The sequence below is a fragment of the Boeremia exigua genome, assembly GCF_020726555.1.
Source record: "Boeremia exigua strain MPI-SDFR-AT-0100 chromosome Unknown C7974scaffold_3, whole genome shotgun sequence".
In the NCBI taxonomy this organism is placed as follows: Eukaryota; Fungi; Ascomycota; class Dothideomycetes; order Pleosporales; family Didymellaceae; genus Boeremia; species Boeremia exigua.
In genome coordinates this window covers 2525250-2545289 of record NW_025763520.1, presented here as the reverse complement: position 1 = coordinate 2545289, position 20040 = coordinate 2525250, and the positions used below count along the sequence as shown (strand labels likewise).

At 51.7% G+C, this 20040-nt stretch overlaps 8 protein-coding genes across 8 annotated transcripts; 1 reads left to right on the top strand and 7 right to left on the bottom strand.

Moving 5' to 3' along the window:
* The first annotated feature begins 66 nt into the window (after positions 1–66).
* Positions 67–1958, top strand: C7974DRAFT_388944 (uncharacterized protein). Its single transcript, XM_046141316.1, has 3 exons — positions 67–273; positions 329–1019; positions 1070–1958. The coding sequence occupies exons 1-3, from the start codon at positions 237–239 to the stop codon at positions 1776–1778; spliced, it is 1437 nt and encodes a 478-aa protein (XP_046000677.1). The 5' UTR covers positions 67–236; the 3' UTR covers positions 1779–1958.
* Positions 1959–5002, bottom strand: C7974DRAFT_388943 (transport protein-like protein sec23). The gene is made up of 6 exons (XM_046141315.1): positions 4641–5002; positions 4439–4569; positions 4093–4387; positions 3560–4042; positions 2791–3512; positions 1959–2743 (listed from the first exon to the last, which is right to left on the bottom strand). The coding sequence occupies exons 1-6, from the start codon at positions 4734–4736 to the stop codon at positions 2146–2148; spliced, it is 2325 nt and encodes a 774-aa protein (XP_046000676.1). The 5' UTR covers positions 4737–5002; the 3' UTR covers positions 1959–2145.
* A 493-nt stretch (positions 5003–5495) lies between these two features.
* On the bottom strand, positions 5496–6755 carry C7974DRAFT_410606 (uncharacterized protein; the record flags this gene model as incomplete). The annotated part of the gene is made up of 5 exons (XM_046143482.1): positions 5496–5642; positions 5688–5989; positions 6043–6137; positions 6188–6362; positions 6422–6755. 5 exons carry the CDS (start codon positions 6753–6755, stop codon positions 5496–5498), a joined length of 1053 nt encoding a protein of 350 aa, XP_046000675.1.
* A 667-nt stretch (positions 6756–7422) lies between these two features.
* C7974DRAFT_373858 (uncharacterized protein) lies at positions 7423–8557 on the bottom strand (the record flags this gene model as incomplete). Its single annotated transcript, XM_046140127.1, has 5 exons — positions 7423–7437; positions 7483–7730; positions 7786–7898; positions 7947–8160; positions 8209–8557. 5 exons carry the CDS (start codon positions 8555–8557, stop codon positions 7423–7425), a joined length of 939 nt encoding a protein of 312 aa, XP_046000674.1.
* Positions 8558–8815: 258 nt separating this feature from the next.
* On the bottom strand, positions 8816–10584 carry C7974DRAFT_136189 (uncharacterized protein). Its single transcript, XM_046135480.1, has 5 exons — positions 9938–10584; positions 9679–9877; positions 9515–9615; positions 9351–9466; positions 8816–9303 (listed from the first exon to the last, which is right to left on the bottom strand). The coding sequence occupies exons 1-5, from the start codon at positions 10278–10280 to the stop codon at positions 9154–9156; spliced, it is 909 nt and encodes a 302-aa protein (XP_046000673.1). The 5' UTR covers positions 10281–10584; the 3' UTR covers positions 8816–9153.
* Positions 10420–12199, bottom strand: C7974DRAFT_136200 (uncharacterized protein). The gene is made up of 4 exons (XM_046135481.1): positions 11372–12199; positions 11064–11319; positions 10909–11012; positions 10420–10861 (listed from the first exon to the last, which is right to left on the bottom strand). Exons 1-4 carry the CDS (start codon positions 11718–11720, stop codon positions 10560–10562), a joined length of 1011 nt encoding a protein of 336 aa, XP_046000672.1. The 5' UTR covers positions 11721–12199; the 3' UTR covers positions 10420–10559.
* Positions 12200–14328: 2129 nt separating this feature from the next.
* C7974DRAFT_136159 (uncharacterized protein) lies at positions 14329–14892 on the bottom strand. The gene has a single exon (XM_046135479.1). It carries the CDS (start codon positions 14765–14767, stop codon positions 14450–14452), a length of 318 nt encoding a protein of 105 aa, XP_046000671.1. The 5' UTR covers positions 14768–14892; the 3' UTR covers positions 14329–14449.
* C7974DRAFT_136121 (uncharacterized protein) lies at positions 14827–17141 on the bottom strand. The gene is made up of 2 exons (XM_046135478.1): positions 16531–17141; positions 14827–16461 (listed from the first exon to the last, which is right to left on the bottom strand). The coding sequence occupies exons 1-2, from the start codon at positions 16992–16994 to the stop codon at positions 14862–14864; spliced, it is 2064 nt and encodes a 687-aa protein (XP_046000670.1). The 5' UTR covers positions 16995–17141; the 3' UTR covers positions 14827–14861.
* Between the last annotated feature and the right edge of the window lie 2899 nt (positions 17142–20040).

The window sequence follows — 20040 nt, the reverse complement described above, 5'->3', positions numbered from 1 at the left end:
ATCCAAACAGGGTGCGGAAGTTTACTAGATCAATCACGGGCGTTTCCGAGAAAGTGATCGTTGACAGTTGTGTTGTTGCAGGCAGTCGCCGTCCACCATTCGTCTTTAGCGGGAAAGTTGCTAGCGCCAAAAAAGTTTAGGTGGAAGCATCTCAAGCCTCGAAACTTTGAACTTTCAACTCTCACGAGACATCCGTCGCTTTTCTCACAACATATAGCAGCCATCGCACCCTCACAATGGCCGCTGCAGATATCGCGAGCAAGAAGCGCAAAGGTAGGTTTACAACAACCTGAGTACCCCAATATTCTGCGCATACTGACATTTTCAGGCGCATCCGACGCTGCGCCAAAGGCAAAGAAGCCCAGAAAGTCGGACGACATTGCCGCCCCGGCAAAGCCCGCCAAATCCCCCAAGGCCACCAAAGCCGCGCCCGCACCTGCTGCTGAGAAACCTGCCAAGAAGTCTGCGCGCAAGACAGCCGAGAATCTTGTTCCTGACAATGAAGCTCCCGCCGCGAAGCCTACAAAAGGCGCCAAGGGCAAGAAGAAGGTTGAGCCTGCTCCCGAGACCAACGGAGACGAAGACGAGAGCATTCTCGACTTTGACGTGATTGAGGCGAAGAAGGAGACGCCCAAGAAGGAGGCACCTAAGGCGAAGGCGAAGAAAGGCAAGAAGGAGCCTGTTGCAGAGCCCGAGCCTGTTGAAGAGGAGGTCGAGGCGCCCAAGGCCAAGACTACAAAATTGAAGAAAGGAAAGAAGGTACAAGATGAGCCCGTAGAGGAAGTTGTGGAGGTGGAGGCTACTATCACCGAGGATGGTGACATCGAGGATGCTGCAGAAGATGACCAGACCGCCGCCTTGCTTGCCGGCTTCAGCAGCGACGACAGCGATACTGAAAACGACGATGAGTTTGACGCAGACTCCGCCCCCGTTCCCAAGCTCACAAAGGCACAAAAGAAAGCCATTGCTAAGGCCAAAGACACACCGAAGGCTACTGAGCCAGGTGTGATTTACGTTGGGTATGCAGCTCATGATCTCTGAAGATTGCTCCCATACTGACTGTTACCAGCCGCGTCCCCCGGGGTTTCTTTGAGCCCCAGATGAAGAAGTACTTTTCTCAGTTCGGTCGCGTTCTCAACCTGCGCTTGTCACGCAACAAGAAGACCGGCGCCTCTAAGCACTATGCGTTCGTCGAGTTCGCCTCCGCAGAAGTCGCCGACATCGTCGCCCGCACAATGAACAACTACCTCATGTTTGGTCACATCCTTAAGTGCTCGCTCGTACCCAAAGAGCAGGTGCATGAGAACTTGTTCAAGGGTGCGAACATGCGGTTCAAGGTGGACCCAAGGAACAAGAAGGCAGGGCTGGCAATGGAGAGGGGTGCCGAGCGCGACGTATGGGAGAAGAGAGTCGTCAACGAGAACAAGAGGAGGAGCGGAAGAAACAAGGACTTGAAGGAGGCCTTCGGCTACGAGTTCGAGGCGCCCGAACTCAAGGCTGTCAAGGACGTCAAGGCTGGAAAGAAGCTCGAGGTCGAGGCCAGCGAGCCCCAACAGCTCCTCACCGAAGCTCCGGTGGAGACAAAGGCCAAGAAGGGCAAGAAGACCGCGAAGGCCGCTGAGCCTGAGCCTGTCGCTGAAGAGCCCAAGGTCGAGGCACCCGCAAAGAAGACAACCAAGAAGCGCAAGTCTGACGCCGCAGCTGAGGTTCTTGCTGCCCCCGTTGAGAAGCCCGTTGTTGCGTCTAAGGCGAAGAAGGCGAAGAAGGCCAAGGCTTAGAATCCTGGCTTTCCTGATACTTCCGCGCGAGTAACGAGCACAAGCATATGGGAGTGGCTTCGACGTGTCTAGCTACCTCGGTATTGGTTTTCTGGTGTGCATGTTTCTACGGATACCATAGGGAAAAGCGAATGCATCTTCATAGAGTATTGTTCATCAATTACTATCTCAATCGATTTGTTCAACAATCAATGTCCCAAATACTAAATGCTGTCAAAAGAATAAGTCACGCGCCGAAGCGGAAGGCTTATGTGTTCATGTGTGAGTAATTGATTGCTTTCTCCTGGAGCTAACACCGCTACGCTTTCTCCTCTAACGTCCAACCATGCACCAACTGATTATCCGTACAAGATCTGCAGCACACCTTCTAACCAGTGCCGCTGACAGCCAACTTCATCAAGTGATCCATGAACGTCTGCAGACTGACGTCGTCCGTGAAGATGGTCTGCGCCGACTGGCTCACACCGCCGTAGCTCTGTGTCGTATGCGTTGTCGAGGGATTAAGTTTGCTGAGCAAGAAACGCGCCTGCGAGCCTCCGGCGTCGCACACAATGAAACGGGGCAGCGGGAAGCGGTCCTGGATGAGGTCCTTGGCGTCTTCCTTCGGCGCCTCGAGCAGGGTAGCAAAGTTCTCGTAGCCTTCCTGGTCCTGGTATCCTGCCTTACGCCACTCAGCCATTGTCTCGCCGTGGAAGATGAGAATGTGGAAGAAGGTGTCGAGGAGCAGGACAGTCTCGTTCTGAATGGACGAAGAGTCGAGGAGAACAGGCTGACCGCCTTCATGATCGAAACCATAGCTGTCGAGTGTGGGCTGGATCATGATGAGCGAGTTGCTGACGTCCTCGTGGTTCAGAATGTGGCGGTAAAAAGCGGTCTCATCAGGCGAATTGTTGAAGACCTGCAAGAATTGCGAACGACGAAGGTGGAACATGAACTGTGGGTATAATGTGAAGTTCTTCTCGAGCCTGTGTACGTTAGCTTGAGATCTCCAAGCAGGGGAGACTTCACGTACCTGAAGGAGGATGGGTCGTCCTTCCTATACTCTGCAAAGCGCGAGCATAACCTGATGAGCATGCGATCGACCCATCTGAGGACATCCGGACCGTCGTCCACCTCGGCCTTGAACACCGCTATCCTTGACATCAAAACCGCTGCTGCCTCTTGGTCGAAAGACTGTGCAATCGCTGGGTCGCCAGAAGGTCCACTCAGGTTGCGCGCAACTGTTGTGACCCTAAGGTGGAATTGGCCTGATGAGTGCTGGTAGTATGTTAGGAATTGCATCATTCCCTTTTGAGGTCCAGCCTGCATCTGGTTGGGGCCGCCCTGTCCAGCAATCTCGAAGTAGATGCCATACGACGACTCGGGATCGATACCGCACATCTTCCAGGAGCACGTGTTTCCAATACCGCATTCTGTCTCGCCAACCGACACAGATTTCTTGTTGTTCGAGATGGCGTGGCCGATCAGACCTGTGACCTTCAGCTCCTTGGTAGTAAGGACTTCGAGGTTGGCGTTGAAGGCCATGAGTAGGTTGTCTTGGTCGTCCTTGTTGAAGATGCGTACGAACGACTGCTTGTACATGGACGAAGTGAAGCTATCCGTCAAGATCATGTGTCCACCGGTGGTATTGGAGAGACCGCGCATTTCGAGTAGGCCAACCTGGTCAAGACATCCAGCAAAGATGTCGACGATGTGACCGTTCTGCGCGACGCGCTTTGCGAGGGTTTCGTAGAACTACAACATATCAGCGCCAGGCACCGCTCGATTGTCAAATCACCCACCTTCAACGCCTTCTTGTAGTACTTGATGTTGTCTCGGTCGATGTCGTGATGCGATCGAATCGCCTCCTTCAGCTCAGGGCCAACGACCATACCAGGTCCCTCAGTAGCCGGGCCACCGGAGAATAGCATTATGCGCGCACCAGCTTCACGATGACGGAACTCGAGCAGACCAGCAGCGATGCTAAGCGCAACACCGGTACACCTCAGTGGTCGCTTGTCGTTGGCAACTGGCCAAGGATCCCGCTGGAGCTGCTCGAGAGCATTGGTCAGCTGGAACTCGCACTGCGACACAGGCAAGAGGAAACGGCTGTCGACATTGCCCATGGGCATCTGCGGTCGGCCGGGCTGTTGAGGCATATTTGGTCGGGCGGCAGCCTGGCCGAGGCCCAGCATCTCGTGAACCTGCTTCGTGGAGTAGTCCTTGCTACCGCGGAAGACGTACGACTTGGCGCACTCGGTGTAGCCAAGTTCGTGCACTTGGGCCTGAAGCTGTCAGTGATATCCTGGTACCTTCTCTGTAACTTTCGCCATACCATTGTGCCATATGTGACCAGACCGACCAGGGCGTACTGTGGTAACAGGCTCAAGCTCATGATGATCGAGTCCTTGAGCGCCTTCAGACTATCCTCCTCCTGGCAGGTATCGACAACGAACAAGAAGATCGGAGGCGCTGGGGCAGGGCGAGGGAGACGGTACTCGATCGTTGTGCTACCGGGGTGGAGCTCGGGGGGGATTTGTTCAGCGGAAATGTCCTTGTAGTGCGGCGGTAGGGCGTTTCGCTGCAGACAAAAGGGACATATCCACATCCTTGCGCGCATATCGACCTGGCTGGGAGAAAGTCAGCTGATACAGCCCATACATCCGGTATGCATGCCCTACCAGAAGGGGTTGAGGATAGCCTTGCAAGGCGCCTTGCAGGCGACGGGGTCATATTGAAGGAGCGGAGTGTCGGTCTTCTCCTTCAAGGGGGTGTATAGGGCTCCAATGGGTACTACTAGCCGCGAAGCTTCCTTCAACAAAGGTCAGCATGCTGCATGTTGACAGTGCGCCTGTTAAGCGGTGTACTGCGGGAGTGCCATACCATGCGCGAGCTGGGCAGCGTGTTCCAACTGAGGCGAACGCCATCTGTGTCCTCAATCTGACTCCATTGGTCCTTGAGCGCCTCAAAGTCTGCCATGTTGGGTGGAGTTTATGCGGCGGCGGCGGCGGTGTTTGGGGAATGTCTCGTGGAGGGGAACGAGGGCGCCCACAATTCGATATCGAGTGGCTGGCGGTGCGCGGGAAGGCGATGAGGCGGCTTAATGGCAGTCGAGCAATTAACAGCGTGGCCGCAGCAGAAACAGGCTGCAACAATACCGCTGGACTGCAAGGTGTACTGTCCCGGAGCTCTCGATGTCGCTGGTGGGCTCGTCACAAGCGGCCAGATGTCCACCTGCCCTGCAGTGCCTTACCCTGTTGAGCTTAGCGTCGCAGTCGACCTCACAAAACTCAGATTTTCCAGGCCTTCGTCTCCTCTTTTCTACATCGCCAGCATTACAAACACTACTTACGGCAGCCCTATCGTCTCCCATGGCGAGGGCTGTTTTCGCGCTGTGCGTAGAGGAGACAAGGCCCATGGCTGGGCGCCCGACCTGGATAAACTCATTCTGAGTATCATGAGAGGTTGGGAATCAGCAGAGGTCACATCTTTTCATTTTGTATGCATACTCAGGATCAAGTCACAAGACTCTGTTGCTTTGGTACATGCCTTTGATATCGTTCCGAGTGCTCAACTTCCTGTTGAGTTCCCTTGCTCGAGTGCTCTCACCGACCGCTCGGTACGGAAGAACTTCCATCCCATGAGCACCCGTCTGATCCCATCAAGTGCATCGTGTTGATATGTTCCTTGCGTATCGAAGTTCTCCACATATCGACCAAGCCAGCTTGTCATTTCCCTTTAGTCGTCTAGCACAATGACCTCTGGTTTGCTGCGCTTTCGTTCACTATGGGACTCGCTGTCATCACGCTCTCGCTTGACATAAAGACAGTCGCTACTTTCGGTTGCAGGTTCACGCTTGATGGCTGCACTCTTTTTGTCCTTGTCCTGAACACATTCAGCGTCATCTTTTTGTTGTCATGCGGCACCAACCTCGTAAAACTTCAGCAGACCAAGCAGGCTCTTCTTGCTTTGACCTGCAAGCCCAGCATCTCCCCCCCTGTAGACCACAATCATTACAATGATCTCTTCTTCAGAAAGGCCCTCTACACTCGGATCCTCTCTTCGCGACGTAGCTGCGTCTCCAATGTCATTTGATTGTCGAGCCGGACGAGACCCGCCAACTTCGGGTTCAGGCTTAACAACAGGCTCTAGTATGGTCTGGATAACGTTTTGTACTGGAATTGGCGCCGGCGATAGACTTCGAGGTATGATCCCGATCGCTTCAAGATCGGCTGGGCGTACTTTTAGTCGAGATTGTTTCAGTGCGTGTTCTTCGATAACTTACTACGCGTGCGACAACTAAATTCGAACACAGCGAACGGTTTCTGCCAGGCGGTTCTCAAGATCTCTGGGGCATTCTTGATTTGCCTTTCTCCAAAGCTAAATGTGTTAGCTCACCTTCACGAGGCGGGATTTGACTGGCGGCTTACTTCACTTGGACAGGTCTCGCCGCGCCTCGTTTGATTTCAAAACACCTCTGTGCCCTGGCGCTGTCTTTCAGAGGACCCTTGATCGTTACGAAGGAGAACGCGACTTTGATGAGTCCCAATGAGCACCGCCCCTGCATGTAGGCATCATCTGACGCGAGATCGGCATCTCCGGTGGCTGTTGGTAGTCAGTTTGAAAGAATGACGACGATATCTACCAATAGATCTGCACTCTACCAAAGACAAGTTTTTGATCACTCCATTCGCCTTGGACGAAAGACTTGCCAGCTTTTACTGTGCGCGAAGTTTTGTCGTGGAGATTATCGGCTCGGTTCGTCAACTGGCTTATCAACCGACCGTCGATCCAAACAGAGTGTGAAATATCTCTGTTGGATGGAAAAGCTTCTGTGATTGACCATCGTATACCGAATTTTGCTCCGGGCTGTGCTTGAAGGTATCTGGCGACTGTTTCAGGCTCGTGCACTTGATCATTATTCTCGTATTCTCTCAGGGCATTGCCGTTGACGACGATCTCAACGCTGAGCCCGGGGTGGTCTTTGTGTATAGCCATCGCGTACACTTTGTTGTGGGCGTTGTGGATGACGGGTGGTGGAAGGAAAGAGCGTGTGTAGCCACCGCTGCTACCTGTGTGTCGCAACCTTAGCGCAAATACGTCTACGCCGGCAAAACACCAAGGTGAGGCGGATCGCCCACCTTGAAGAAGTGTTGCGCTTTCCAGTACCAATGGAAGGTAGTTCGCAGTTGCCTGCCCACATGCTGTTGCTTCTGAAACCAAAAGCTCATGGACGACACATCTGTTTGTCACAACCATAGCGCCTGCCCTGGTGAGTCATTTCTCTATTCATCAGGATGACTATATGAATTCATTCTGTATATCATAAGAGGTGTAGAACAGCAGAGGTTACTCCTCTCAATGCGGCGCATAGGGCCTGTAACTAAATTGCACGAAGGCATATACACAATCCTTCGCGGCTTTATCATGTTCATTTAACGTCAATCGATGGTCTCAATAAGTTCTTTGCAGCGCTTAGAGTCGACATGCTCAACATTCTTTCTTCATTGCAACTTGCTTTGACCGCATGCGCAATCTTCCAGTGCAAACTTCTCCAGTGCTTTGTGCTTTCGTCTTGCTGTCGTCCAGGGGCCTTCAGTATGGCTAAGCCTGACACAGATGTCGATGCGCTAGCCACCTACTCTGGCTGACGAACCAAGATTGTCTACTTGTTTGCACCCTGGGACTGTTAGCAGATAATTCCATCATTTGATTCTTGATCTACCTTGTAGTGCTCAAGCAGAGTCGTCAGATCCCTTCTACTCAGACGTTCCAGCCCATCAACGCTGCCTCGATACTCCCTTACGAGGACCAGCAGCTCCGGAACACTAAGAACCTGGTAGGCATCTCTGTCTGTGGGAGTATACGCTTCTTGTACTGCTGATGCGGGCGCGATGTCAGGCGAGCGAGGGCGAGAAGGAAGGATAGCGTGCTCAGGCGTTGTAGGGACAATGCTCAGCGCCTTGAGAGTTGCTATTGTAAAGGTATCAGCCGAGCCCTTCTCCAGATTCAAATGAGCTCAACTTACCAAGCGACCTACACTTGAAGTTGAAGATTGCGATGGCATGTTCATCTTCATTACCATCGACGGATGTGTAGAATAGCGACCTGGTACCCTTATGCACCTTTGGTATGTCGACACTGCACAAAGTTAGTCTCTGGGACCCTAATGAGCCTTGACAGACATACCTTCCATGGTGAGATAGCCCAAGTTCTTTCACAGCCTTCTCTGGTACGCGACCAAACTTCGAAATGCCGTGTGGTCTGTCCTCAAGAGGATGTGCTGTGCGTTTTGATGCACGTGCACGTGCGTTTTTCATACGGTGAATGAGAACAGTAATGATACCGGCAGATCTTAGTCTCTCTGTACTTGCTTGATCAAGCTCGCTCCGAGAGTCGAGATCTATATGGGTATTAGTGCACATCTTGCCTTGTATGATACCTCACTTACCGAGGACGAATTGGGAGAATTGGAAGTCGGAAATGTGCCACCTTCCGCGGATCTTCGATCGGGCACCAGTGAATTTATGACCCTCGGGCTTTCTAAGGTTGCCTGGGCGATACAGGCTACCACCGACCTCTTGGCCATCAAGTCGGATCTCTACTGCGACGCCAAATCTGTCAGTGTACTTGTCGGTGAACTGTAGATGGACTTCAAAAGCTCCGTCGGTGGCAACTTCGATGTATTTATTAGCAATTTTGGGATCGTTATACGCATGGTTGTCCGCAAATTCTTTCAGTGTGTTGCCATTCGACACAACCTTGACCTCAAGGCCAGGGCAGCTTGGAAGGATGGCCATATGATGTGGTGTGTGTGCGGTGTTGGAAAGTGGTTGGGGTTGGAAAAGGTAAACTAAGGTGCGACGTAGGCTTTGTAGCAGTGACTCACTGGATGAGTGTGACTTCGAGGTGAAAGTGAGAGTGAAGGTGTGTGCGATTGATCCGCAAAACAGGATATATGTGCAATCAAGGATAAAATAATAAGTAGATCATGTCTACACTAGTACAAAGAAGCTCGTTTTGATCCTTCAAGACAACTTAATTAGCTAGATGTTATCCAGAGATTTAGAGTAAGGTAACCAGTGTATTCGTAGCCATGTCAAAGCATACCTATCGCGTAAGCTTGGAATACTATAGCTACCACCAAAAGTACCTTTACCTATTTGAGTAGATGAACTAAAACTAAGAAGGACAATTCACACTTGAACATTGCGGAACAGGTTTGACATACACCATTCAACCCTACGTACCCTCTAATCATAAGCTGCAGCGGAGGCTTGTGTAATATGTAGCGTAGGATACATTGCTTGCAAGTACCTTAGCTGCTCGACAGACCAAACTATGATAGTCCTTTACTGCCATTTGAAATTACTTGTCGTCCCTTTAAATCCATCTGTCAATCCAGAACGATAATCTCGTTTGGATCGTGGTGGTGACGTCTCTTGTTCCTAATGTCGACGATCTCAAAGTCATCAGTGTCTTCGCCAGATCGTTTGCGCTTTGCGTTGTCCTCTTTCTTTATCCTGAGTGCCGTCGCATCTCGTTCCTGCAAGCGTCAGAGTTTGTGTCTAAGAAGAAATCACACCTACCTACCTTGAAGCGTTTGACAAGCTGGCAGAGTTCTTCTGTACTCAAATCTTCTTCTGGACGCTCTTCGAGTGGAACCGGCGTTGGGGTCCTTGGCAGGATGTGAAGTGTTTGCAATGCAGCTGTCTACGTTAGACTAAGAGCAAGCTTTAGGACACTACAATACTAACCTCGCGACCGGTATTTGAACTGAAATGTTGCGAAAGGTGTTTCACTGGCAAGATCGCAACTGGACCAACCTATCGGGTTTGCCACTTCCGGCTCTGACAGGCTTAAACGTTTGTCAGTGTGCGCATATTCGTGAAGTGGGGGTTTGCTAATGATGGAGACTCACCTGGCCTGATGCGATTTTGCCTGACCTTTCAGGGCCTTCTCTGGAACCGAGTCGAAACTGGCTACAGTCATGGGGTTCTTAGTGGATCCGGACGTCTTGCTTCGAATGTTGCAAATGCTGTGAAAAGTGACCGTGATGAGACCGGTAGACGCGATCTCTTCCAGTAGTGTTTTGTCGATGCGATCGATACTTCCTTCAACTAGGTAGATTATGTTAGCGATTTTCGGCTGTGTCTCGTACTTGTGGAGGTTCGGCCTACCGATATTCATCTCGCTGAACTGATATTTCTGACAAACCGTCTGTCCACCAATTGCGGATATCCTGCCTTCGTTATGTTGCATCTCTCCCAGGGTGACCGATCGACACGCCATGGTATGGACCAATTTCCCGTCGAGCCAGACTTGCTGCCGAAATTGGGGCGCTGGTAGTCCGGTAGTGACGGTCCTTCCTACAACAAAGTTGGCACCTGACTGCGCTTCGATATACTTTGTGACAGTGCCGGGTGTCTCCTCTTCGTCCTCGGCATTATTGTACTCTTGTAGCGGTACTCCGTTCACCGAAATCTCGACAACAAGGCCAAGACAGCCAGGGACGATCGCCATGGCAGCTGCAATGAGTAAAGGCGGATGCAACTCAATGCTGATGTTGGTGAGAGAGTGATAGTTGTAGGTAGGTGGACACGTAAACTTGAAGCAACAAGAATAACGTAATAGGCAAGGTGAAGTGGCCCCGCTTCTGATCCGAGCACCCCATTCACAGTGAATACTGAAATAATATCATGCGAGCGCCGATTTGAGGTGTCAAGAGTTACAGTACATGTAAACTCTGACATGTTTGAATTATTCGACACCTCCACTGCCACAACAGCATAGAGCCAACGCTCAATCCAGCACGATAACCTCTCGATCGTTGCGAGATCTCTTGCAGCTGCGCGATCCCACCACTGTGAAATCATCGTGCTCGTCCTTGATATTCTCTCCGACACTGCGCTCACGCTTGATGTGACCCTGGACTCTTATCTCCTCCTTTACACCTCGAGATATGGTAGTGTCGCGATGTGAAGCTCGAGGGGTCTGCCTACTTCTCGTGACGGCTGTATGCTGATCGGCTCTTGGAGAGGGGCCCGTCAAACGCCCAGTCTGAGGTTCCTCGTCGAGAACTATGCGCAAGGCTTTCAGCGCAGCTAGATGTAGTTAGTAGTGTTTAAGAAGCAGTTCCGATAGGACTTGCCTAACGACCGATACTTGAAATGCATGATGCCGAAGGGGTTTCGGTCCACGTAGTCGCAGAAGGTTCGGGTTCTTCTGGCTGTCCGAATCTTAGGCTCACCGAGACTGTGAAATGGTCAACCCACATTCTAGTTGGAGAGAGTTGCAGGTCCTTACGTAGCTTGGTGAGACCGAGTGTCACCCTTCAGTGCTTTCTCTGGGATGGCACCCATCGTTGGAAGCTCTTTTCTGTGAACTGGAACTGCCAGGTCTTCATTGTCTGCGGTAGAGGGATTATGCGCTCTGTGTTCCTTTTCGGGTATATCTCGAGTGCTGAAGTTCGTGACCCAACGGTATGAAACCTCGATACATCCCTTCGATTCCACCTCTTTTCGTAAAGCTTTCAAGTCTACAGATCCTTCAACATCTTCAACTGTAATGCACTCAGAATCATGAAATCAGCAAGGGTTTTAGGGGAACCATACCAACATTAAGCTCTGCGAACTGATAATTTTGACTGTAGCGCTTTCCGTCTTGCATGAAATGGACACCTTTTATCGAACCGGCAGAGTCATAGGACTGGTCATTTGGCCGGAACAACAAGCGACGCCCGAGGTTACCATCGACACTGACGCTGACTTCGACTCCGTTTGCTAGCGGAAAGGGTCTGCTGAGGGTAGTCTTTATGCTGAATTCAGCCCCCGAGCGCGCCTCGATATAGCGGGTAGTCTTTGTGGTTGACGCTTCAGGTTCATCACCGCTAAATTCGGTAAGAGGCAGTCTGTCGACGATGATCTCCGTTGTGAGACCTGGGAAGGCACTAAGCACCGCCATGGGTCTGAAGCTGACCAAGCTTAAGGTGAACGAATAGACAGGTAGCTACACGGCAAAGCGCGAGTGGTCTTTGTATGTTGCGTCGCCGAAGTCTTGAAAACAGTCGAATGTTTGTGCTGAGTGCGCTGCAGCTGTCGTATGACTGATTGACCTAACGCAATGTGGCAATGTGTGTTACTAGCGCATTTGCAGAGTAAGCAATCAGGAAAGCACGCACGAGGTTGACGAAAAGATTCTAGAGGTATAACAAAGATACTGGGACATTTTGGAAACTCATGAAGCAGATATCGATGCTCAGTTGGCAAACTTGTCTTCACTACCTTGCAGTAGCAGCCGATGAGCTGACCCCTGCTCTTCGCGATCAAAATGTTGTTTTAACCTCCCTCCACGGCGATGTGTGGTAGCTACACGCCAGCGTTGATCAGTAGTAGCCATCTGTGACGAGCTCCTTATAAGTAAGTCAATGTCGACAATCCTTCCGAGGCAAGTTCGTGGAAGACCTGGTTCCGAATTCTACGTTTACGGATATCGTTCAGCTTCTGCGAGACGAGTACTTGGCCGTTGCTAGCTTTGTCAGTCGTATTATCAGTGAGCTGAGAGTCGAGAAAGCATCTACAGAGAACGTTAATGTCAGGCCGTCTCAACTACAGCATACGACTTTACTGTCCTTAAGGCTGCTGACTGCGTGGCTTTATTATGATCAGGCGGTGGCTCTTTGTCGTCTAGGACGCAGATCTGAGGATAGGGCAGCCGTGCAGGTATGGCATTGCAATGATACGAAGGCTAAGTTGCCTGAACAATGGCCATGTTGCTGTAGGAGAGGAAACATAACCCCTAGCAAATGGTTCGGACAAGGTGTCTGATTACCCTAGGCGACAGGAGGTACACAAGGGCAGCCACTGCACTACTCGACGCATTCGACTTCGGTGCTACAACGCTTCATGTAGATACTTCAGCATATGGAGGTCGTATGCGGATATAGAGCGTCGGCCTGTATACAGCCTGTAAGAGTGGCATGGATCGTCTCTCAGGGCATGCCGTTGATTGTAGCCGCATGTCTTGCACTCAACCTTGGAAGGCGGCACTTTTGCTTCAGTCTGGAGTATTGGGACGATCCAAATACAGCACCTGAGACCTGGATCTTAGCTGACTTCGTCTGGCGGCCAATTTTCCTTTGGAACTAGATATCTTGAGTCAGAAGGAAACCGTTGTACCATGCTGCTCTCAGGGAAGTTAAGATATACCAGTGCCCCATAGAGAACTTCGAAACGAGCTTATCCGCTTATCCGCTTACTGCAACCATCCATCAAGCTGCGCTCGTTGACTACACAACATTGCGGAACAGCTTGTCTCGACGGCGCTTTGTCGATCACGAGTCTCGATAGTCGCCCCGCACCCTACTTGGGCTGACCCAATCAAGACGCTGACATGACGCATCAGCAGCATGATCGGCAGTCTTCGACGACACAGTTCCGTGACCCGAATTCGTATTACCGCGTCACTCATGCGCTTGCAAAGCCGCGGAACACCCGTTGGAACAAAAAACAAAGAAGTACAGCCGATCGGGCGTTGACAAGGTCATCGAGCGCAGCCGATTGACCGATGTCTTTGCTCATGACGACTAGGACGAAGATGTAGTTTTAAGCCACGTTTCAAGCTTGGAGATAGTTTGTAGACAGATCACAGTTACGGATGCGCATAAGGAACGTGACGGCAGAGGTGTGTGCGATCTTTGTTTTGTTTCCTTGGAATCCTGCTTCGTGTTGACGTCGTTCCCACATTCCCACCTCCATACCACACCCTGGACAGGTGCCCTCGTGATGATATGCAGGAAAGCCTCGACGTATGATGAGACAGCACTTGGTTCGGTCTGACCGTCTGGTGATGTTCGCCCTTCGTGCGGAGATGCACCACTTCGGCGTGATCGAGCACACGACCGTTGGGATCTTGCTCAGCCCTACATGACGCATCAATCGCAGCTAAGCTGTTTATGCGGAATAACCACGGACAGAAAGTGCACCCGCGGCCGACCCGGCCTCGGCCGAAATTCGCTGCACTCATCCATCAACAGACTTCGTGCACTTGTAATCATTGTCTGGAGCATCCGCACTCTATAGTCATTCGCTATCTCCGGCTTGCTCACATTGCTTTGAAATTCACCATGTTCCATTTTTACAACATCTAGATCTCCAGGCCCTGCTACTCAGCCTCTAGGTACTACCCCGCTAGCGCACGCGGGCGGGAACGGCAGGGCTTCTGGGCCCAGATCTCATGCACGCACCGCATACGATATCACGATGTTGAGCCCACAATTAGAGTGCTGACAGGAACGTGTCTGTGTATGGCATCTAGATCTATAAGGTTGTAGATTTTGAATAGTGTTGAGACTATGGGAACGTGGGTTGAGGGTGTCAGCTGAGCCACGATGTGAGATTCTGGAAACCACGGAAGTTGGAGGCATCGATCTTCGGTCTTTAGACGAAGCCATCAGTTACAGAATGTGGGTATGGGATCATGTGGAGAAACATGTCGTGGGAAGGCTAGTTGGGTTTGGCAAGTTACAATGGTGAGTTTTGATGAAGGCTGAAGTATTGTACATTCAAATGTGGCTCGAATGGAGCATTACTAGGATATCATACCGAAACCAAAAATGGAAGACTCTCTGGCCTGAAAACTCCTCTATTTGCCAACCATCGCTTTTGCCCATGCCAGAGTGCTGTTCGTAACCATCATACTGTGCGCTTGCTCATGAAACCGTAAATCGCTACCCGCGTAAAAGTACTACAAACCCGCACAAGAACTGCACAGTACTGTATAACGTGGAAATTCGCATCGCTGCTTCGAATGAACGTTCCGACCAGCGAAACTTCTGATGCTATGCAAAACAGACCGAAAAAGGAAGTGTCGCAATTCCTAGCATTGCAACAGACATGCAAGGGATACCGTGCGCGGATGCAGCTGGACCAGTCCAGTGCAACTACGACTGTTGCAGCCGAGGCAGCAGATTCTTTGTGTCGCGCGCATCGTTGCGCAGAAATTGTGTTCATCGGCGTCCGACGCCGCACCTCTTGAGCCGATCACGACGTAAACGCCGCCGTCGGCACCAAGTGATCGCAAATATCGTTACAAGGAGCAAGCTCTTCAATCAGAGCCACCACGCCTTCTGTGCTTTCCTGGAAAGTCCACTTCGGGATGCACGACACGCATGTGGCGTGTCAATGCGTCGTTGCGGGAGAAAGTCTTTTCCTCGACGCACAGTGCGCAGCGGACCTTCTGTTTGCGAGCATTGTGAATGGTGTCCTCGTGACGGGTGAGATCGTACGGTCGAGAAAAAATAGTGTTGCAAGGCTTGCCGGTTGTGGGGTTGATGCGCTCACACTTGTGCGGCCCCGCTTGTGTGTTGCGGTCTAGGATAGCCGCTGATGTCATACTGGGGCCAAGATTGGCATTCCGATGGCCTTCGCGCTTGTGCTTTTGAAGTTTCTGAGGGGTCTCGAAGCGCTGAGCACAACCGTGGTATGTGCAGGAGTATGTCCCCGAGTCAGCGGCAGATGATACTGGTTTGCGCAAGAACTGTTCGACGCTGGACTGGCTGCCGTTTGGAGGATCGGCCTCGCTGGCGCTGGACTCCATTGATGTCAGGTGAGGATGAGCAGGGAATTCAGGTGTCTGATCCACGGAAGACGTCATGGGAGTGGTTCGGTATTGCGATGCGGCAACCATAGGCATGCTCGTCATGTTGTTTTGGATCGCAGGAGTGACGAAGTTGAAACTTGTGGTAGTTGGCAGTGAAGGCGCGGTTGATGTCGAGAAGTTGGGTGAGAACTGCGGTGTTGCCCAGCTGTCACGTCGGTAGGACTGTGCTGATGTTGTGTCGAAGCCGGATTGAGTGGCGTTCCTATATTGGTCGCCACCGTTGTATTGGTTGTTGTACTCATTTGCGCCACTGTCTTGAAACAGTGGCATCTTCGAGTCATCATCCTCTCGGAAGTCCAGCATGGCATCCTTTGGCGAAATGGTCTTTACCACAGAATCTTCGGACTGCATCTGCGACTTCATTGCGTACGCAGTGTCCGCACGGCGGTTCTGCTCACGTGTCGCAGCAGCAGTGCCGAGCATTGGTGAGTTGAAGCTGTGGCTGGGTTGATGATAAGGTGAGCCCTTACGGAACGGAGAATCGCCACGAGACACCGTACTGCTAGGTGAGTGCGACCGCGCATACTGCGCTGCCTGCAGCGCACGCTGGACATTCTCTGTAGTGTTGCTGCGGTAAGGAGACAAGAGTGATGACTGTGATGGCTTTGATGGTTGTACTGCAGGGGCAGATGCAGCATTCGGGTCGTAAAAGTTGTCGGCAGCAATGTCCGTATATGTCCTCTCAAATTTGGGTACAATGGGCTGCTGTCGGGTATCTGATGTAGCATCGTAAGTACAGAACTGATTGAAAAGCCATGAGTCGACCTTGTGGAGATTCTCACCATTAACGGGCTTCACATCGGACTCATCCAACGCAGTGTGTGGGGTCGCAGGAGAATCGTAACTCGACACAGACTGCCTCGCTGAATGAGCGAAGTCTGGAACATCGTCGCCTTGATCCATCAAGGCCTGCTTCATCGACATGTGTGCAGCCATAGTCTGATCCATGCTGGACTGTTGTGTGTAGTTGTTGAAGGTGGCCTGACTCATAAACGAATCTTGAGTAGGTGTGTGAGAAGGAGTTGGCAGATGATTCGAGAATGTCCTGGACGATGTGTCAGCAAAGGCCATGGGGGTGCACTGTAGACGCGCAGACTCGGAGTTGCCGACATACTGATAGCTGGCTGCAGGGACAGTCTGGTACTGCGATGCACTGGATCCTATTGACGAGGATGAAGACGCGCGCTGATGCCCTCTGTTCTGACTCTGTGCAGGTGTCTGTAGTGACTGGTTCTGTACATTCCCATAGGCGTTCCAGCCGTTAGGAAGCATGGATGACTGATAGTCGTTTGAGGGCTGCGGTGTGGGTGTCGACTGTTGGACGCGGATCGCCGGATTCGCGAAGTCGGTATAGGCGCTCGTCATGAACGAGTTGTGCGCGTTGGAATTTGTGCTGTAAGAATGCTGCTGAGACTCGAGGTAGTCGTTGAGCAGCTTCTGGTCAAACAGCTGTTGTTGTGTGGCGAATTGTTGAGGTATTTGCTGGTAGGCAAGTTGTTGTGAGGAAGGTGATGACGGGTTGGTTGGCGTGTAGGATTGTGGTACAATGTGCTGACGTCTTGTGGGTTGCGCTAACATAATGTCGAGGGAAAGTAAGGGACCAAGCCGGGTGGCAAGTCGCTTTATACTAGTGACTGGACAGGCCGATGACTCGGGTAGGGCTCGCCGAAAGTGAGTCTCTCGATGAGGTGATCTGTGGAAAGCGGTGGAATGTTGAGTTTGAATAGGACCGGCTGTGCTCGGACTAACGGCTTTAATTCTTTGGATTTCCGACTTGTAATAGATTGCAAATTGCTGAAAGATTTTGGACGGCTTGGGCGTGCTGAATTGGTGCGGATTTCACTGTGCTTTTGAACAACGTCATCGGATTGAAATGACCGGGGTCCCACTGCCGTGTATGCATGGCGTTTCTAGAAGACGCGCTAAGAGAGCGATCTGCAGTCACCCAACGCTGAACCTTGTACACCCGAAAAGTGGCAGTGCTGAAAATTTCCAAACAACCCTGTTCGGCTGCGATCCGAGATACACACGACGGTTTCCTAAGAATACCAGCCAACAACAGTTAGGCTCTGGTAGAGATTTCCAGCCCTGCAGTCGCAACGTGCACAAGCTGCATCTGGGAAGATGGAGCCCCGTTATTCTGTGCGGGATACTCGGTAAGATCCCCTTAACGGAGATGTGCGACATGCTCGGATGCAACTATACGGTCGTATTGCGCCTGAAAACACCTGCACCACGAGGCTTTCGCCTAATCTCCGGCCAGCCTGCTTTGCCGCAGTGCACATCCAGCAACGTGTTCACAGGCCACATTCCCTGTGTATGGGGCACCATACAGAATCGGGACAATCAATAGCACGGGGAGCATTTCAGTATCACAGCCACAGCTCTCGCCCATACACATGGTCCATGCCTGTGGCTTGTGTCTTTCTCCATTGTAATTATGGTCATGTGCGTATAGTGACTCCTACACTGACTGTCTTGTCGACCAAGGACGCGCAAGTCGTATACGGGCAGCCGCGGTTGTATTCATGTACGGCTCAGCTGCGCTTGTAGACGCATGAACCGGCACCACAACCATTGGTCGTGAGTGAGCCTATGTAGAGACGACCTTGGCGTATACTACCCAGTGGTCACACAGGACATACACGTTAGACAGTAGATTGAAGCACGCACTGCAAGAAGCAACACCCGAACCAACACCCGAACCAACAAGTCCTGGCACGCACTGCGTGCCTAGGTAGCCTGGCTCGTTCACTCCGAAGAATCGTGACTAGTCCTCGTGTAGTACGTGAAAAGGGTCTTGGCACTGAAGACTCTCCACAACTTGATCGTCGTTTGTTTCGCTGTAACGTGCCGCAAGCATCTCCATAACGGACCAAAGATTCGAGATGCCCGTTGGGGAAGGCCCAAGCAGCGGTCGATTGGCTGAGAGAGTCTCAGGGTCCACGTAGGGCTGACACAGCCACGCGGGCGCGCCTTCCCCGAGAGCCCTGACGAATCTAGCCAGACGCCAGCATTCACAGAGAACTGTGCGTGGAAGTCACTAGCCACATTACCAAGCCGCACCTCTGTCAAGCGGAGCTACCGAGGCTCGTTGCTCTCTGTTATCCGGGAGGATAATTCCGATGCTCTGGGAAACTCTATGCTGCTCGCACAACGCACAACCCGCGCCAAGAGCCACTTGCGGCCGATGATGTCAACATTTCCGCACCACGAACCCAGCAGCTGTTCACCAGCCAGATTTGCATCAACTCCTGCTTCACAATCTATTTTGGCGAGACAATATCTTATGCTGCACATCCCTACCCTTTTTTATCAAAGTTCAATATCCTGCTGGGCATCGAGAGCATGCATCATATTTGAGAGTGGGCTTCATGCAGTCATGATCATCGGGGGGTTACGGAATGGTGCCCGCCAGCCCACACTGTGTGGATTTATGAGCGGGCGCCATCCTGACTTTGGTGTAGCGCAGAGCCCACCAATCCGCAATTGCGGGATCGTGAGACCCTGCGTCGGCGTGATTCTGACGAAGTTTCTGCCGGTCCATGGCCGCCGGGGGTAACACGATTGCCGATCATGACGCCTGAGGCATGGAAGCATCACCATTCGAGGTCATCATCATCGCTACGTTGCTCGAACGCTGATAACGAGATCATTCAAAACAGCGTGCTCGGCGGACAAGCATCAGCTACTAATTGCAGGCTCAGATATCTCTAAGGTTTGTTGCACAGTACTTGGCCACTCTCACGATTTCTGTCAGTCGCGATTACATACATTGCGAATACAAGACCCGCAGTTATCCACCCAATATCCCATAGGGCTGAACCTGCGTAACCTCAACCAAGATTTGAGTCCGCTATTCCCGCGGAGCGCCTTTAGCACCGGCTGATTGCCTTTTTCGATCATTATGGGGTTTCTGAATTTAGTTGCCAAACAAGTTCTCTTACGCTATCATGAATCAAGAGTCATGCATTGATAAGTCTCACGACTAGGAATGACCAGCATAATCATATCTAAGCAGCAGTTGCCAGACGCATCACTGTACTCGTTTGGGAAATGTTTATGCACCGTTGCGCGACGACAGGCACCCAGCGGATCTCGGTAGATGCTTCGGCGGTAAAAGTTATACAGGCGCCGACCACGCGAGCCGGGTGAACTCCGCCGCGGCGTCATTCGTAATCCTACAAAGCCGTATAGCTTACTCATGCATTATACATTCCTGGCACAATATGATGTCGGGGACCTGCGGCATTCGCCCGAGATTTGCCCATTCGAAAGCGAAAAATTAAAGTTGTGCATTCAAGTTGGAAATATGAGCTGACAGGACGGAATTCTTCCGACAGTTTGCTCGGCGTCGGATGATGCCCAACAGCAGACGCCAGTAACGCCAGCAGTGCGGCTGCAGCTGATTATATATTATCTCGGTAATCTGCAGACATGTTTGTTGGGGAGTCTGGGGTAGCATTGTAGCCACCACGTGGGGATGAAGGCCATACGGCAAGCCGTGCCGGTGTCACTCGTGTTCAAGCGATATTTTTGGACGCAACGCTGCCAATGTAGACTATTGCATGACTGCTGATCGACACACGAGAACTATTGAAGCGGCTATATGCGGAACACATTC

What these genes read in the sequence shown, in the direction of transcription:
- C7974DRAFT_136159 (XM_046135479.1), bottom strand. Translation starts at nt 14,767, where the DNA reads ATGAACACAATTTCTGCGCAACGATGCGCGCGACACAAAGAATCTGCT.
- C7974DRAFT_136121 (XM_046135478.1), bottom strand. Translation starts at nt 16,994, where the DNA reads ATGTTAGCGCAACCCACAAGACGTCAGCACATTGTACCACAATCCTAC. An exon ending in GTCCCTGCAGCCAGCTATCA is followed by an intron (nt 16,462 to 16,530) that starts GTATGTCGGCAA and finishes CACATCGTCCAG; the next exon opens with GACATTCTCGAATCATCTGC.
- C7974DRAFT_388943 (XM_046141315.1), bottom strand. Translation starts at nt 4,736, where the DNA reads ATGGCAGACTTTGAGGCGCTCAAGGACCAATGGAGTCAGATTGAGGAC. An exon ending in CGCTGCCCAGCTCGCGCATG is followed by an intron (nt 4,570 to 4,640) that starts GTATGGCACTCC and finishes CCTTTGTTGAAG; the next exon opens with GAAGCTTCGCGGCTAGTAGT. An exon ending in TGGTCACATATGGCACAATG is followed by an intron (nt 4,043 to 4,092) that starts GTATGGCGAAAG and finishes TGACAGCTTCAG; the next exon opens with GCCCAAGTGCACGAACTTGG.
- C7974DRAFT_136189 (XM_046135480.1), bottom strand. Translation starts at nt 10,280, where the DNA reads ATGGCGATCGTCCCTGGCTGTCTTGGCCTTGTTGTCGAGATTTCGGTG. An exon ending in GCAAAATCGCATCAGGCCAG is followed by an intron (nt 9,616 to 9,678) that starts GTGAGTCTCCAT and finishes CAAACGTTTAAG; the next exon opens with CCTGTCAGAGCCGGAAGTGG. An exon ending in GTTCAAATACCGGTCGCGAG is followed by an intron (nt 9,467 to 9,514) that starts GTTAGTATTGTA and finishes TAACGTAGACAG; the next exon opens with CTGCATTGCAAACACTTCAC.
- C7974DRAFT_388944 (XM_046141316.1), top strand. Translation starts at nt 237, where the DNA reads ATGGCCGCTGCAGATATCGCGAGCAAGAAGCGCAAAG. An exon ending in CGCGAGCAAGAAGCGCAAAG is followed by an intron (nt 274 to 328) that starts GTAGGTTTACAA and finishes TGACATTTTCAG; the next exon opens with GCGCATCCGACGCTGCGCCA. An exon ending in CCAGGTGTGATTTACGTTGG is followed by an intron (nt 1,020 to 1,069) that starts GTATGCAGCTCA and finishes GACTGTTACCAG; the next exon opens with CCGCGTCCCCCGGGGTTTCT.
- C7974DRAFT_136200 (XM_046135481.1), bottom strand. Translation starts at nt 11,720, where the DNA reads ATGGCGGTGCTTAGTGCCTTCCCAGGTCTCACAACGGAGATCATCGTC. An exon ending in GTTCGCAGAGCTTAATGTTG is followed by an intron (nt 11,320 to 11,371) that starts GTATGGTTCCCC and finishes AGTGCATTACAG; the next exon opens with TTGAAGATGTTGAAGGATCT. An exon ending in ACTCGGTCTCACCAAGCTAC is followed by an intron (nt 11,013 to 11,063) that starts GTAAGGACCTGC and finishes ACCATTTCACAG; the next exon opens with TCTCGGTGAGCCTAAGATTC.